Here is a 12,503-nt window from a genome sequence, read left to right on the forward strand (position 1 = left end):
CTGTTTGGTCTCTCCAAATTTACTATTTTAATTTGGGTCACTCCAAATTTACTTATTTATGTAAAAACCTCAGAGAAGTGTCACAAATGTTAATTCTGTCTGGGGAACTTTTATCAAATTTCTAAAATCAACCCATTTTTCACATTGAAAAGTTGTTCCATTCTTTTATGAGAATTAGAAAAATAGCTGTACTGGTGATTATTTATGGGATTCTATTCTTTGAAAGCTTATTAACTCACTCAGTGTGATACTGGTGTTAATAAAGGAGATAGACATGTTTTTTTCAGAGATATAATAGCTGCTGTGGTAACACGTGATGATGATGATGATGATGATGATGATGTTCCGTCCCAGTTGGCACCCAGTCAGACCAGCTCCCCAGCATCCACCAATCACATGCCCCCATCACTTCACAGACGCCAGTCACCTGCACAGTCCTGTCATTCCCGTCGTCCATCTGCTTCTCCACGCTCAGATCCGTAGACCCCATCCCAGACGGCTCCCGCTGGCACGACCACACACTAGCACAACACTGCACTCACGCCTCCTCTCATGCCTCCTCTCACGCCTCCTCTCACGCTCCGTAACGTCCTCGCTCTGTGACCAAGTCGCTGGTGTCTCCTTTCAGTGCCTGCTGAGCCAGCTGAGAATACCTCAGCTGGGAATTTGCGAACACGTTGCAGACATTGTACAATACTGTGTGTGCATGCTGGGATTGAAATATCAGCACTGTTGTGTTACTGTAATCAAATTAAGCCACTTCATTGAAGTCCACAGTGTTTTGGAACAAGTGTGAGACACAAGCGGGATTGGAAAGTTTTGAAACTCATTTTGTGTTATGAAAAGTGTTTGTCTCTCCTCGTAATGCTGCTAGTGATACTTGTCGACAAGATAGAGACCATTAGAATCATTAATGTAACAAGAATTTACCATTTGTAAATTCTTACCCTGAATTTAGATATAAGAATTATAATAATAAAAATTATATGAAATATAATTGAAGTAACACTGAAATAAAATAATACTGAAATAACAATTTGATATGTGGCCAAGATGTTCACTCTCAATATTTTTACAGCATATTTCTGGTAAATCTCTCTGTCTGTCTCACTCTCGTGTGTGTGTGTGTGTGTGTGTGTGTGTGTGTGTGTGTGTGTGTGTATGTGTGTGTGTGCGCGCGCGTGCATACTGAAGGAGTTTGGGGTGCCATTCATGGAAACCAGTGCTCGCTCCGGTCTTAATGTGGAGCTGGCTTTCACCGCCATAGCCAAGTGAGTAGATATTCCAGTCAAACAGAAGAGCAAAGATGGAGGTTTTGGAAATGTATTTCTAACATCTCATATTCCTCTTCGTTCCTCTGTGTCTCTCTGGCAGAGAGCTGAAGTACAGGTCCATGACAGAGACCGATGAGCCCAAGTTTAAACTGCACGAGTACGTCAACAAGGAGGTGAAGACTGCTGGCTGCTGCAGGCCCTAAAGCTGTTTGTGTATGTGTGTGTGTGTGTGTGTGTGTGTGTGTGTGTGTGTGTGTGTGTGTGTGTGTGTGTGTGTGTGTGTGTGTGTGTGTGTGTGTGTTTAATTATCATAACTGTTTACAGTTGTCCAATACTGTATGTGTGGGGTGAGTGGTGGTTGGACATATGCCTGCTATGAATGTTTACATTTTCCCTATTGCAGAAGTGTTTGTGTCTGACACACATATACAGGAGAAGAGTTTGTGTAATATGTATATGAGCTTGACACACTCATACAGCACTCATACAATTGTTTGTGTAAGCATCTGACACAGCAGAAGTGTTTGTGTGTGTCTGACACAGCAGAAGTGTTTGTGTGTGTGTCTGACAAAGCAAGCGTGTTTGTGTATGTGTCTCTGACACAGCAGACGTGTTTGTGTGTGTGTGTGACACAGCAGACGTGTTTGTGTGTGTGTGTGACACAGCAGACGTGTTTGTGTGTGTCTGACACAGCAGACGTGTTTGTGTGTGTGTTTCTGACACAGCAGACGTGTTTGTGTGTGTGTGTCTGACACAGCAGACGTATTTGTGTGTGGGTGTCTGACACAGCAGACGTGTTTGTGTATGTGTTTCTGACACAACAGACGTGTTTGTGTATGTGTCTGACACAACAGACGTGTTTGTGTGTGTGTGTCTGACACAGCAGACGTGTTTGTGTGTGTGTCTGACACAGTAGACGTATTTGTGTGTGGGTGTCTGACACAGCAGACGTGTTTGTGTATGTGTTTCTGACACAACAGACGTGTTTGTGTATGTGTCTGACACAACAGAAGTGTTTGTGTGTGTCTGACACAGCAGAAGTGTTTGTGTGTGTGTGTGTGTGTGTGTGTGTGTGTTTAATTATCATAACTGTTTACAGTTGTCCAATACTGTATGTGTGGGGTGAGTGGTGGTTGGACATATGCCTGCTATGAATGTTTACATTTTCCCTATTGCAGAAGTGTTTGTGTCTGACACACATATACAGGAGAAGAGTTTGTGTAATATGTATATGAGCTTGACACACTCATACAGCACTCATACAATTGTTTGTGTAAGCATCTGACACAGCAGAAGTGTTTGTGTGTGTCTGACACAGCAGAAGTGTTTGTGTGTGTGTCTGACAAAGCAAGCGTGTTTGTGTATGTGTCTCTGACACAGCAGACGTGTTTGTGTGTGTGTGTGACACAGCAGACGTGTTTGTGTGTGTGTGTGACACAGCAGACGTGTTTGTGTGTGTCTGACACAGCAGACGTGTTTGTGTGTGTCTGACACAGCAGACGTGTTTGTGTGTGTGTTTCTGACACAGCAGACGTGTTTGTGTGTGTGTGTCTGACACAGCAGACGTATTTGTGTGTGGGTGTCTGACACAGCAGACGTGTTTGTGTATGTGTTTCTGACACAACAGACGTGTTTGTGTATGTGTCTGACACAACAGACGTGTTTGTGTGTGTGTGTCTGACACAGCAGACGTGTTTGTGTGTGTGTCTGACACAGTAGACGTATTTGTGTGTGGGTGTCTGACACAGCAGACGTGTTTGTGTATGTGTTTCTGACACAACAGACGTGTTTGTGTATGTGTCTGACACAACAGAAGTGTTTGTGTGTGTCTGACACAGCAGAAGTGTTTGTGTGTGTGTCTGACAAAGCAGGCGTGTTTGTGTATGTGTCTCTGACACAGCAGACGTGTTTGTGTGTGTGTGTGACACAGCAGACGTGTTTGTGTGTGTGTGTGACACAGCAGACGTGTTTGTGTGTGTCTGACACAGCAGACGTGTTTGTGTATGTGTGTGTCTGACACAGCAGACGTGTTTGTGTGTGGGTGTCTGACACAGCAGACGTGTTTGTGTATGTGTGTCTGACACAACAGACGTGTTTGTGTGTGGGTGTCTGACACAGCAGACGTGTTTGTGTGTGGGTGTCTGACACAGCAGACGTGTTTGTGTGTGTGTGTCTAACACAGCAGACGTGTTTGTGTATGTGTGTCTGAGCCTGACATACATTATCTGATGGGCTGGCAAACATGTCATGCATCACTTTGGAAGCATTTTTGTGAGATTATTGTCACTTATGATGTAACATAGACGTCTTACATCATGTATCTTCAAGCTATTCCAAACCTCTAAGACCCAAGAAGAGTTTCTTCTTCTCCCTCTCTCCTGTTCGCTGTTTCTGGAGAAGCATGGTTCCGCTGGAATGCCTTCTTACTCTCTGACTATGAATGCACCCCACACCCCAACCTTGATGTTAGCCTCTGCACACCAGCCACACACTCTTTTAGGAAGATCTAAAACTCTCCCTCAGGGGCAACGTTCAAAGCCGCTAACAACTACTATTTAGCTGTCACCATGACAGAAAACTGGACTTTGATGAGGGGAAATGTACGTCAGTAGAAAAGTCCTGCTTTTGTTTTTCCAGACCAGAATTCCACACACTGAATTATACTGAATGCAGTACAATGATTAGCATGGAGATATGTTCTGTAGGGGATCAGTAGATATTACAAACTGGCTTTCTACAATGTAAACTGTATTCTGTTTAATTGATAATAGGGTACTGTGTATAGTGTTTCATTTTGCTCAAATCAGTCTCCCAAGTGAGTCATCTCAAACTTAGACCTAACCTCGAAGAACCCTCGTAGAACCCTTGGAGAACCTTAACCTCTCTATGTGCTCCCATGACCTGAGCCAGACGTGCGCACACACAATGCAGTCAAGCACAATCCATCACCTCTGCGGCATCGAGGCAGACAACGAAGAGTCCATTTACAATGAGGTTTCAACACATTCTCAGTCTTACATTTTCTGCCCACTGGGCTCAAAACTGAGGAGAATGTCTAATGTCACATCAGAAGTTAGAGGGCTGCTGTGGTTTGGAGTCCCAGAACTGGGAACTTGACTGCTGTGTCAGTTTCACCCTCTAGCCTATGTGGAGACACCAGCATTTAGTCAGATGAACAGCCATCTTCTGCCCTGGTCCCATTCTGGAGTTCTGTTAGTGTGCATCTACAATAAGGATTTACTGAGATTTGTTTTGTCTTCACCAGGCTCCTGTAGACATTAAGGTGTTGGTATTTTTAATGGTTTGGACACATTTTAGAATAGCTGTGATTCATTATATACTACTCAGTTTTGATTGAATATTTTAACTATCTTTCATTATTATCTAATTATTTTAATTAGATTAATCTAATTAGAATTATCTAATTCTAACCTTTCATTATTACTATTATTTTAAATGATCTTTACTCTTTTGTATGTAGGCATATCTAATAGATTCAAATACTAAGAAATGGAATCAGCATTCATGGAAATTTCTATATGATGTCCTGATTTTAACTGTAATCAACATTCTTTTGTCCTTTGGTTGAATACATTAATTCAAGGAGTATAAACACTAAAAATTCAAACTGTGCTATGGATGAAAGTTCTTCAAGAACTTTTATTTTGAAAAGCGATGTCTAAATTTTTGTATCTATCACTTGCATTTTATCTGAGCACAGTAATGTTTTGATTAAATAAAATGGGTATTGTTATATATCTTAGTGCTGTAAAAAAAAAGTAATCCACAGATCCAGTATGTAGGAAAAACATGAATTTTACTGTCTTTCTGAATCGTCAAATCATATTCGAAATCAGATGTGATGATTTGCAACCAAAAGTATTAATACTTTATCATTTTGTAAATTGTTGTGTAAAATCTGTACAGGAAATTAAATTAGAATATGTATATCCAAAGTATGGAAATCCATTTAAGTGCTTGTCACTTTTTTATGTCTTATTCTAGGAAAGGTGGAGTGATCTCTGTATGTCTTTTAAAAATGTCCATTGAAAGTTCCATATGATTAAAACAAATATTCACATTTTTTTAACTGATTATGAAAAATAATAACGTTTTCTTGATACCAAAGTTACTAATATCTCTATGTATATGTCTTCTACTATCTGTCATGACAGTGTGTCTGCTTATATCTTCTGATACTTAATACTAGTGTGTCAAACTGAACACTCCAAGTTCCCATTTGTTTAGTCTCTCTAGTCTCTTCTGGACTTACCCAGTTAGGAGTTTATCATTTAGCAAAGTCTCAGCGGCACCTAATGCATCGCATCTGTTTGTAATTATTAGACAAAAACGCTTTCATAAATCTGTTAGTTTCAAGCCACAATTCTGAACTGTTTGAGAATGAAAAATGTGGCTTTTTAATGCAGACATTAGTAAGTAAGTACAATCTGCAATAATTGGCCCATATTTTGGTTTTATAAAACAAAACGTGGTCTGATATGAGTCAGCTACTGTTGACAGTATACAACAAAATTGAACAACAAAAACCGGAGATGTCAAAAATTTTTTCCCCATACTGCTCAGGTGCTGAAGTGCACATCACTGCTGCTCTGGGTCTGTCTTACTTTGCCCTTTGTTTGGGTGTCACCAAACGTGTCAGTCACAGTAAAGTCACCTTCATGGTTTAGAACATTCAAAAAATGTGGCTTCAAGACATCTGGGTTGTTGTTGTTTTATTCTTGTTGTTGTATGCCCAGTGGTGGATGGTGCTCTGTCACTAGGGTCTGTCCTCTCTCCCCTTCCTGCACCCCATTCAGTCCCCCAGGGGGTGTGGATCCCGGTTGAGAGTACGCTGTGTGCAATTGGCTGCCGCTTCTCGCCGTTATGTGTGAGCCTTGTTACCTGTGTTCCCGTGTTAAAATTGTTAAGCGAAAATGGGTTACTTGAAAGGCACCACGGATGTAATTTTGGGGGGGGGACATGTCCCCTGCACTTTTTCAAAAGCTGGTTTTGGTAAACCCCGCACCCCAGTTCTCAAGCCATTTGTGCCCCCCCACCCCCACCCCCACCTATGAAATTCAAAATTTCGTCCATGAAAGGCGCTATATAAATCAAACGTTCGTTCATTCATTCATTCATTCATTCTTGTTTCTGTTCTTCCACAAAACCCCAAGAACATGCTTCTGGCATTTGGTGATAACTTAGGTGATGCATCTACCATGTGTACAAAACACAGAAGTGCACACCTGCCACACACTAATGAGCCACGTCACCCTCTCACCTCCCTTCTTTTCTGCTGTATTAGGTACACTTATGTCACAGATGTATTACGTGTCTAACGGGTACAGTCACAGCCTCTAATTGATTACAAGCGTTGCCATTTTGTCATTAGTCCAGTCTGTCAGACATCACTCTGTTTATGACTAGTTTTACTCTGACAGCAAGACAACACTGGTACATTTATGTTTAGGCTTTTATTGTAGGAGCGCGGCTGTAATGCTCTACAAAGTGTTTACCTGTTAGTCAACCAGTATTCTGCATAGAGACCGATAAGTGTATTTCAGTGTTGTGCTACTAATAACATAAATTAATTTCTATGGGGTGTGCAGACTTTGTATAGGCACTGTACAATGTATCGGTAGTAATATTTCTGTTCAGAATGTATATATGGATGTCACACACAGCATATGTGTGAGTTTGCTCTTGTATAGTCTTAGCTATTTTAGTAACACTTCATTCCTGCTCATAACACTGACATGATCATGTGATGAACACGTCATGAGAGATATCATATGCTGTCATTAGATGTCATGGCATTCACGTCCGGTATGACATGTGTCATTACCATTGTTGGTAATTGCTGTTATTGTTACCACAAGTTCATGAAATGATATCATGAGTTGATCTTTGCCCCGTTCAGAAGACTTTGTGACTTTTTTTTTTTCATTACAACTTCTCCAGATGTTTCTCTGAAACATTATAGTAGAAGTCATAACTGTTTATTAGTTTGTCTCAAGTGTAATGGTTGTGAAGTTGTCAACAATCGACATGTCAGCTGTTATGGTTGATTGAATGTTAGCATTTGCAAAAAATTTTTTGTCTTTCATTTCTGAAAAAACATTACAGGTGTAATGGAAAAGCTCATTCATGATAAAAGTATTATACGAATGTAATGTCAATGTAATGTAATTGATCAGTGACAAAGATGTAGATTTTGTATTGTTAATGTTAGTATTGCAAGCTATATATGGATTATATGTAATAAAATTAAATTCATGTTGATTATGCAATCATTATAAAAAATTATCATGATGGAGTTTTTAATGTTTATATATATATGAAGATGTAATAATATATGTATATATATTCAAACATTTCCTTATGTTATAACAGTCATATATGCAGTATCATGTGAATTTACATTTATATGGGACATTGTGTCAGATGTCATGAAGCTTATGTCATACAGAAGACACTTAACTGAGCCTGACCCAAGATGGCATTAAGGCACAAGCACACTGTCCATGCACTACGACTGCAACCGGTGTTAATGTGACACTGTCACACAACTGGACACAAACTGACAACTCATGATAGCATATGGTATCTGAAATGGCGTTAAATACATGCGTAAGGTACTGTTATAATGCCCTGCTCAAATGTTTAATGTTTTATGAGTTTATTGTGTGTTAAAACCTTAGATTGTTATGAGTATGGAAACAAAAAAATTTGATTACAAGTGTTTCTTTGCTTTTTGTTTATAATGTGTTCTCCTGACATGCATTGTGACCTTTCTGAGGCATTCAGCTGTTCATTGTGCAATAATTCCTTGTTTAATAAAGGTTTTATTCCCAGCTATGGGATTCCAGACGAAATACAGCAAATCTGTTTTTTCTCCAACAAAAGATAACCTTCTGTTTTGAAAGACTTTTACTTTGGCGGAGTGGAAGGTTTATTTTGTTGCTGATGATTTGCTGGTTTGTCGTCCCTAGTGAGTGTCTGCTGTCGTGAGGTTAGGGCACAGCAGAGTTCTTCAGTCCTCTACATCTCTTCGGTTTGGAGTCAGTCAGCAAGACTTCTAGAGGCAGTTTTAATATTAGGTTCCCACTATAATATGAACGCCTCTGAAACAGCTGTGGTTAGAAGACTCGCTGTGGTTAGGTTTGTGACTTCCGTTGCAACACTACAAAGTAGTGAACTGTAGTGGCAGGTATTTGTGGTTGCATCAGTAGTGTGTTATTTGCGTATTCATAACAATACATACACCAAGTGCTATTTTTCATTAAAATAATTTTATGCACACAATATGTTCAAAGTTCATCAGATTTATGAAGTGTATTTATAGCTCATTGATTACATGATCACTATTAAACAGAATGTCTTTCATTCATTGTGACTTCCTTCTATATTCACTCAAGTATGGCTGCTCTCTGTGTAACACAGTAAGACAAACAAATAAATAAATAAATACCAGGAGTTACATCTGACACCATTACCTGGAAACATGAATACCTGTCTTAGGTTGTAAGGGCTATGGACCTTTTAAGAAATCATACATTCTGAGGTCAAAACGCTGATAGCAGCAATACATTCTACTGACCTGTTCCAAGTAATCAAATTCTGTTTCCATTCTACTTAAATGTTCCCATCAAATAGCATATCCGCTAATGAGGAGTTTATAGACGTATCATTTATACAGTGGCACTGGAAGATGCAGGAAGATGGTTGGGCGGACAAAGTCATCAGTACTTTTAAAGCACAGAGTTGGCACAGTTGTTGTGTCGGCACAGAAGGTGTGTGCTGGGGGCCCTGGTGCTTGGCTTGGTTTATTCTCTGCACCGCATGTGATAGGCTCTGGTGGTGTGTGTCCCCTGAGGGCCTCCGTAGCTGCTCTGAGTCTTCCAACAGTACAGAGCATTCACGTCCCCCGCCAGACTCAGGGCTTGTGCTTGAAGTGAGCTTCCACTGTATCGGGCAAGAAGAAAAAAACGTTCAGGTCATTGGGATCTTCACCCCCGTCACAAAGCTGGTTTAATGATGGTGGATTTAAAGGGCATTCCTTGTCTGCTCGCAACAGGCTAGACAGGTTTTAAAAGTTTAATACTTGAATTTGCCCATGGGTGCATCATCAGATGGTCTTACTGATGAGCTCTTCACATAGAAGTGTAAATAAGTTAAAATCCTAGTTCAGTCAGTTTAAACCCTGTCACAAGTGACTCAGAAAGTCTCACAGTCAGAAGACCAGAGTTCATAGAAGGCTCATTCCAGGATTTTGGTACATTTCCTGTCCCACCACTTAAATTTAAAGTGTACATATCCAAAATATCAAAATGACTATTTTTTAACAATGTACTATAAGAATGTTATAAGTTGTGGTGGGCCGTTAACGGCGTTAACGGCGTTTGTTAATTTGATACTCTTATCGGGCGATATAAAAATTGTCGCTGTTAATCTATTCTTAAAGTTGGGTTGGGAACTGGGTCAAAATGGGTAAGCAAACTATGATGACTTTCAACTTGATAGTTTAGCTCGGCTGTATTCCTAACCAAATTGCACAGTAGGGGCGAGAACGAGTTTTCAAACCTGTGAATTACAAATCGTACGTGTGTTTACATGGATGCAGTCACGAAGTCGCCAGGTTTGCTTAATGGAAAATTCATTTTTAGGAACGTAAAGTGTTACCGGAGCGGAGCTCGGAGCGGTCGTTTTCTGCATGGTCCTAGCGCTAGATTCGTTGCTATTTAAATATTTCTTTTTAACCGTTAAAACTGCAGAGGACCAAAACTTTGAAAAAGTCCCCCCCCAAATAACGTCCGTGAGGTTAAATGTACTAAATGTTGGCTTACATTTCAAAGATCATGTTTAGCTGAATAAACATGTTATCAACCCCTTTTAATGTACAGTATGTAGGCTTACAAATTCATGTTTAACTGAATAAACCGTTGAACACGAGTAGCCTACATTTTATTGAGCAAGTTTTTTTTCTTCAAGTATCAAAGTAGAACAGCTTCCTCAAGCAGTCATTGAGGCATTTTGGAAACAGGAGATAAGCCCCTGGTCTAATGCACCCTCTGTATTAAGAAACCCTATCTCAAAGACTTTTAGTCATTACTTGGGTAGCACGCATATGAGCCATTTTAATAGATTAATCTAGATTAATTTCAAGATTTCAGTGAGTTTAATCTAGATTAAAAAAATTAATCTATGCCCACCCCTAGTTATAAGACAAACTGTAAAATTTGGTGGAAAAATAAGCTCCTTAGATATTATTCAAAAGACCGAATACCTTTGGACCACATAAAAAAATGGCCATTTTCTCTTGTCCCACACATTGGGTGACCAACTCCTTTGCCAAATTTAACAAGAAAATGTAAAGCATCTCCTTTACTTATGAAAACAACTTATTTACATTGGTCTACATTGTATTGCATGTCACAGAGAAAGAGTTAAAAATATTTGTTTACTGGCACAAAGGAATTTGCATCACAAGGACCTTTCCTGCCCACATGGCAAGAAAAATGGTAAGTGCTCTAACAATTTTCAAGGTTTTTTTTCCAAATATGTTTGTCCAAGTTGTGTGTGTCACTCAGTGAATGCAACTCTGTTCCTCATATTGTAAGACTAATATTGAGTATATATTGTGTCAAAATTTACTTTATATACTTATATAACCATATTTGTCCTTGATCTTGTATACATAGCTAAATTTTACAGTTAGCATCTGTCCGTGGGGTAGACCACAACTTAGCCTAAATTTGCAACCCTGTAAGTCGCAACCCTGTTACTGCATACCAATTTACATCTAATAAAGAAAAAACTGCTTCCATACCTGAGCTTGACGAATCAAACTTTTTGATAGTCTATAACCTGTAGCTAATAAATATATGACTAAAAATGATCAAATTGAAGATAAAATTTTCAGAAGTGACCACCCTGAAATGTACCAAAATCCTGGAATGTCTCAAAAATGATTTCATGCCATGTCTAGAGAGCTTTCAGTGTCACAGACAGAGATGAATCATTTTCATTGAAGACAATGCAGGTAAGGAACACCAGAACATCAGAGTCACGTCACAGGTCACCTGCGTACTCCTGAGGTAACATGGGTCTGTTGACAACGCCCTGAAACACCCCCACCCAGTCCTTCTGCTCCGCCTCCGTCTCGCACGCAAACAGGAACTTCCTCTCCGGGGTCACTATGGTGATGCCAAACTGCCAGTGGTTGCCCTGGGTTGAGGGCGGCAGGCCTGGTAACACTGTGTAGTCATTTTCCTTACTGCCAATAAACACTTCTCCTCGCGCATAGGCGTCCTAGGCAAAAGAGAATTACTGTTAGTGGGGGATGGATGGATGGATGGATGGATGGATGGATGGATGGATGGATGGATGGATGGATAGATGGATGGATGGATGGATGGATGGATGGATGGACAAAGGAAAAAAGGACATTTATGCCAGTGGTACTCCATCAGCTATGTAAGCAAAATTCTTGGACTGTTTACTACAACACTTGAAAATGTATGTGTTTAAATCATAGCTACTTACATGTGGCTAATCTAATCTGTCACAGCTAACCAAGCAGAATATCAAACTTTCTAGCAATATGGATAGAAAATATATTGTATAGTCTGACTTTCAACAAACTGAGATCGCACAGTCTATCATGGAATTTGGCCAAGATTTCAGCATCTCATACAGGACAATTTACGAGAAACCACCGAAAACCCACAGTGATCATCACAAAGAAATCAATGAGCTTCAAGACAGCTGAGTAACTGACGACAAACACTACAAACACAACACCACCATCTAGTGGATGTTTCTGAACTGCAGCCATGATAGTAGCGTTCCATAATGACACACAGACTCTGTTCTTTGTCATTGTGGGAATTTAGCAGAGCGAGTCTGACTTGTTAAACAAATCATCCAGAACTAAAAAGGCAGTTATCAATCAATCAATCAAAATGTATTTATATAGCGCTTTTTACAATTGGTGTCGCAAAGCAAGCCAAGGGTGACAGTGACAAGGAAAAACTCCCTAAGAGCATGAAGACGAAACCTTGAGAGAGACCAAATCTCATTTATGTGTCCCAAATGCTTCCCTTGAAGTCAGGGGCAACATGACAATTACTGTCCTTTGGGTCCACAATCCTGGATGCTATTAATAATTGCTGGATGCTTTTAATTAATAAATGCTCATTAGTCATTTATTAATACATTATTTATTGA

General features: G+C 39.8%; 2 protein-coding genes across 4 annotated transcripts in view; one reads left to right on the plus strand and one right to left on the minus strand.

The window, feature by feature from the left end:
- Positions 1-8,554, plus strand: part of LOC143487934 (ras-related protein Rab-26-like) — a 107,553-nt gene extending 98,999 nt beyond the window's left edge. For both annotated transcript variants that reach the window (XM_076987240.1, XM_076987238.1), the window contains 2 exons: positions 1,195-1,271; positions 1,375-8,554. In XM_076987240.1, coding sequence (XP_076843355.1) covers positions 1,195-1,271; positions 1,375-1,477 — 180 coding nt within the window. In that variant the 3' untranslated portion in view covers positions 1,478-8,554. The remainder of the gene's footprint in view (positions 1-1,194; positions 1,272-1,374) is intronic.
- The window catches only part of LOC143487921 (arf-GAP with dual PH domain-containing protein 1), a 28,621-nt gene continuing 24,662 nt past the window's right edge, over positions 8,545-12,503 (minus strand). For both annotated transcript variants that reach the window (XM_076987222.1, XM_076987230.1), the window contains exons 10-11: positions 11,357-11,585; positions 8,545-9,239 (exon numbers count right to left, since the gene is read on the minus strand). In XM_076987222.1, the coding sequence (XP_076843337.1) occupies positions 9,211-9,239; positions 11,357-11,585 (258 nt within the window). In that variant the 3' untranslated portion in view covers positions 8,545-9,210. The remainder of the gene's footprint in view (positions 9,240-11,356; positions 11,586-12,503) is intronic.

This window comes from Brachyhypopomus gauderio, chromosome 2, assembly GCF_052324685.1.
Source record: "Brachyhypopomus gauderio isolate BG-103 chromosome 2, BGAUD_0.2, whole genome shotgun sequence".
NCBI lineage: Eukaryota > Metazoa > Chordata > Actinopteri > Gymnotiformes > Hypopomidae > Brachyhypopomus > Brachyhypopomus gauderio.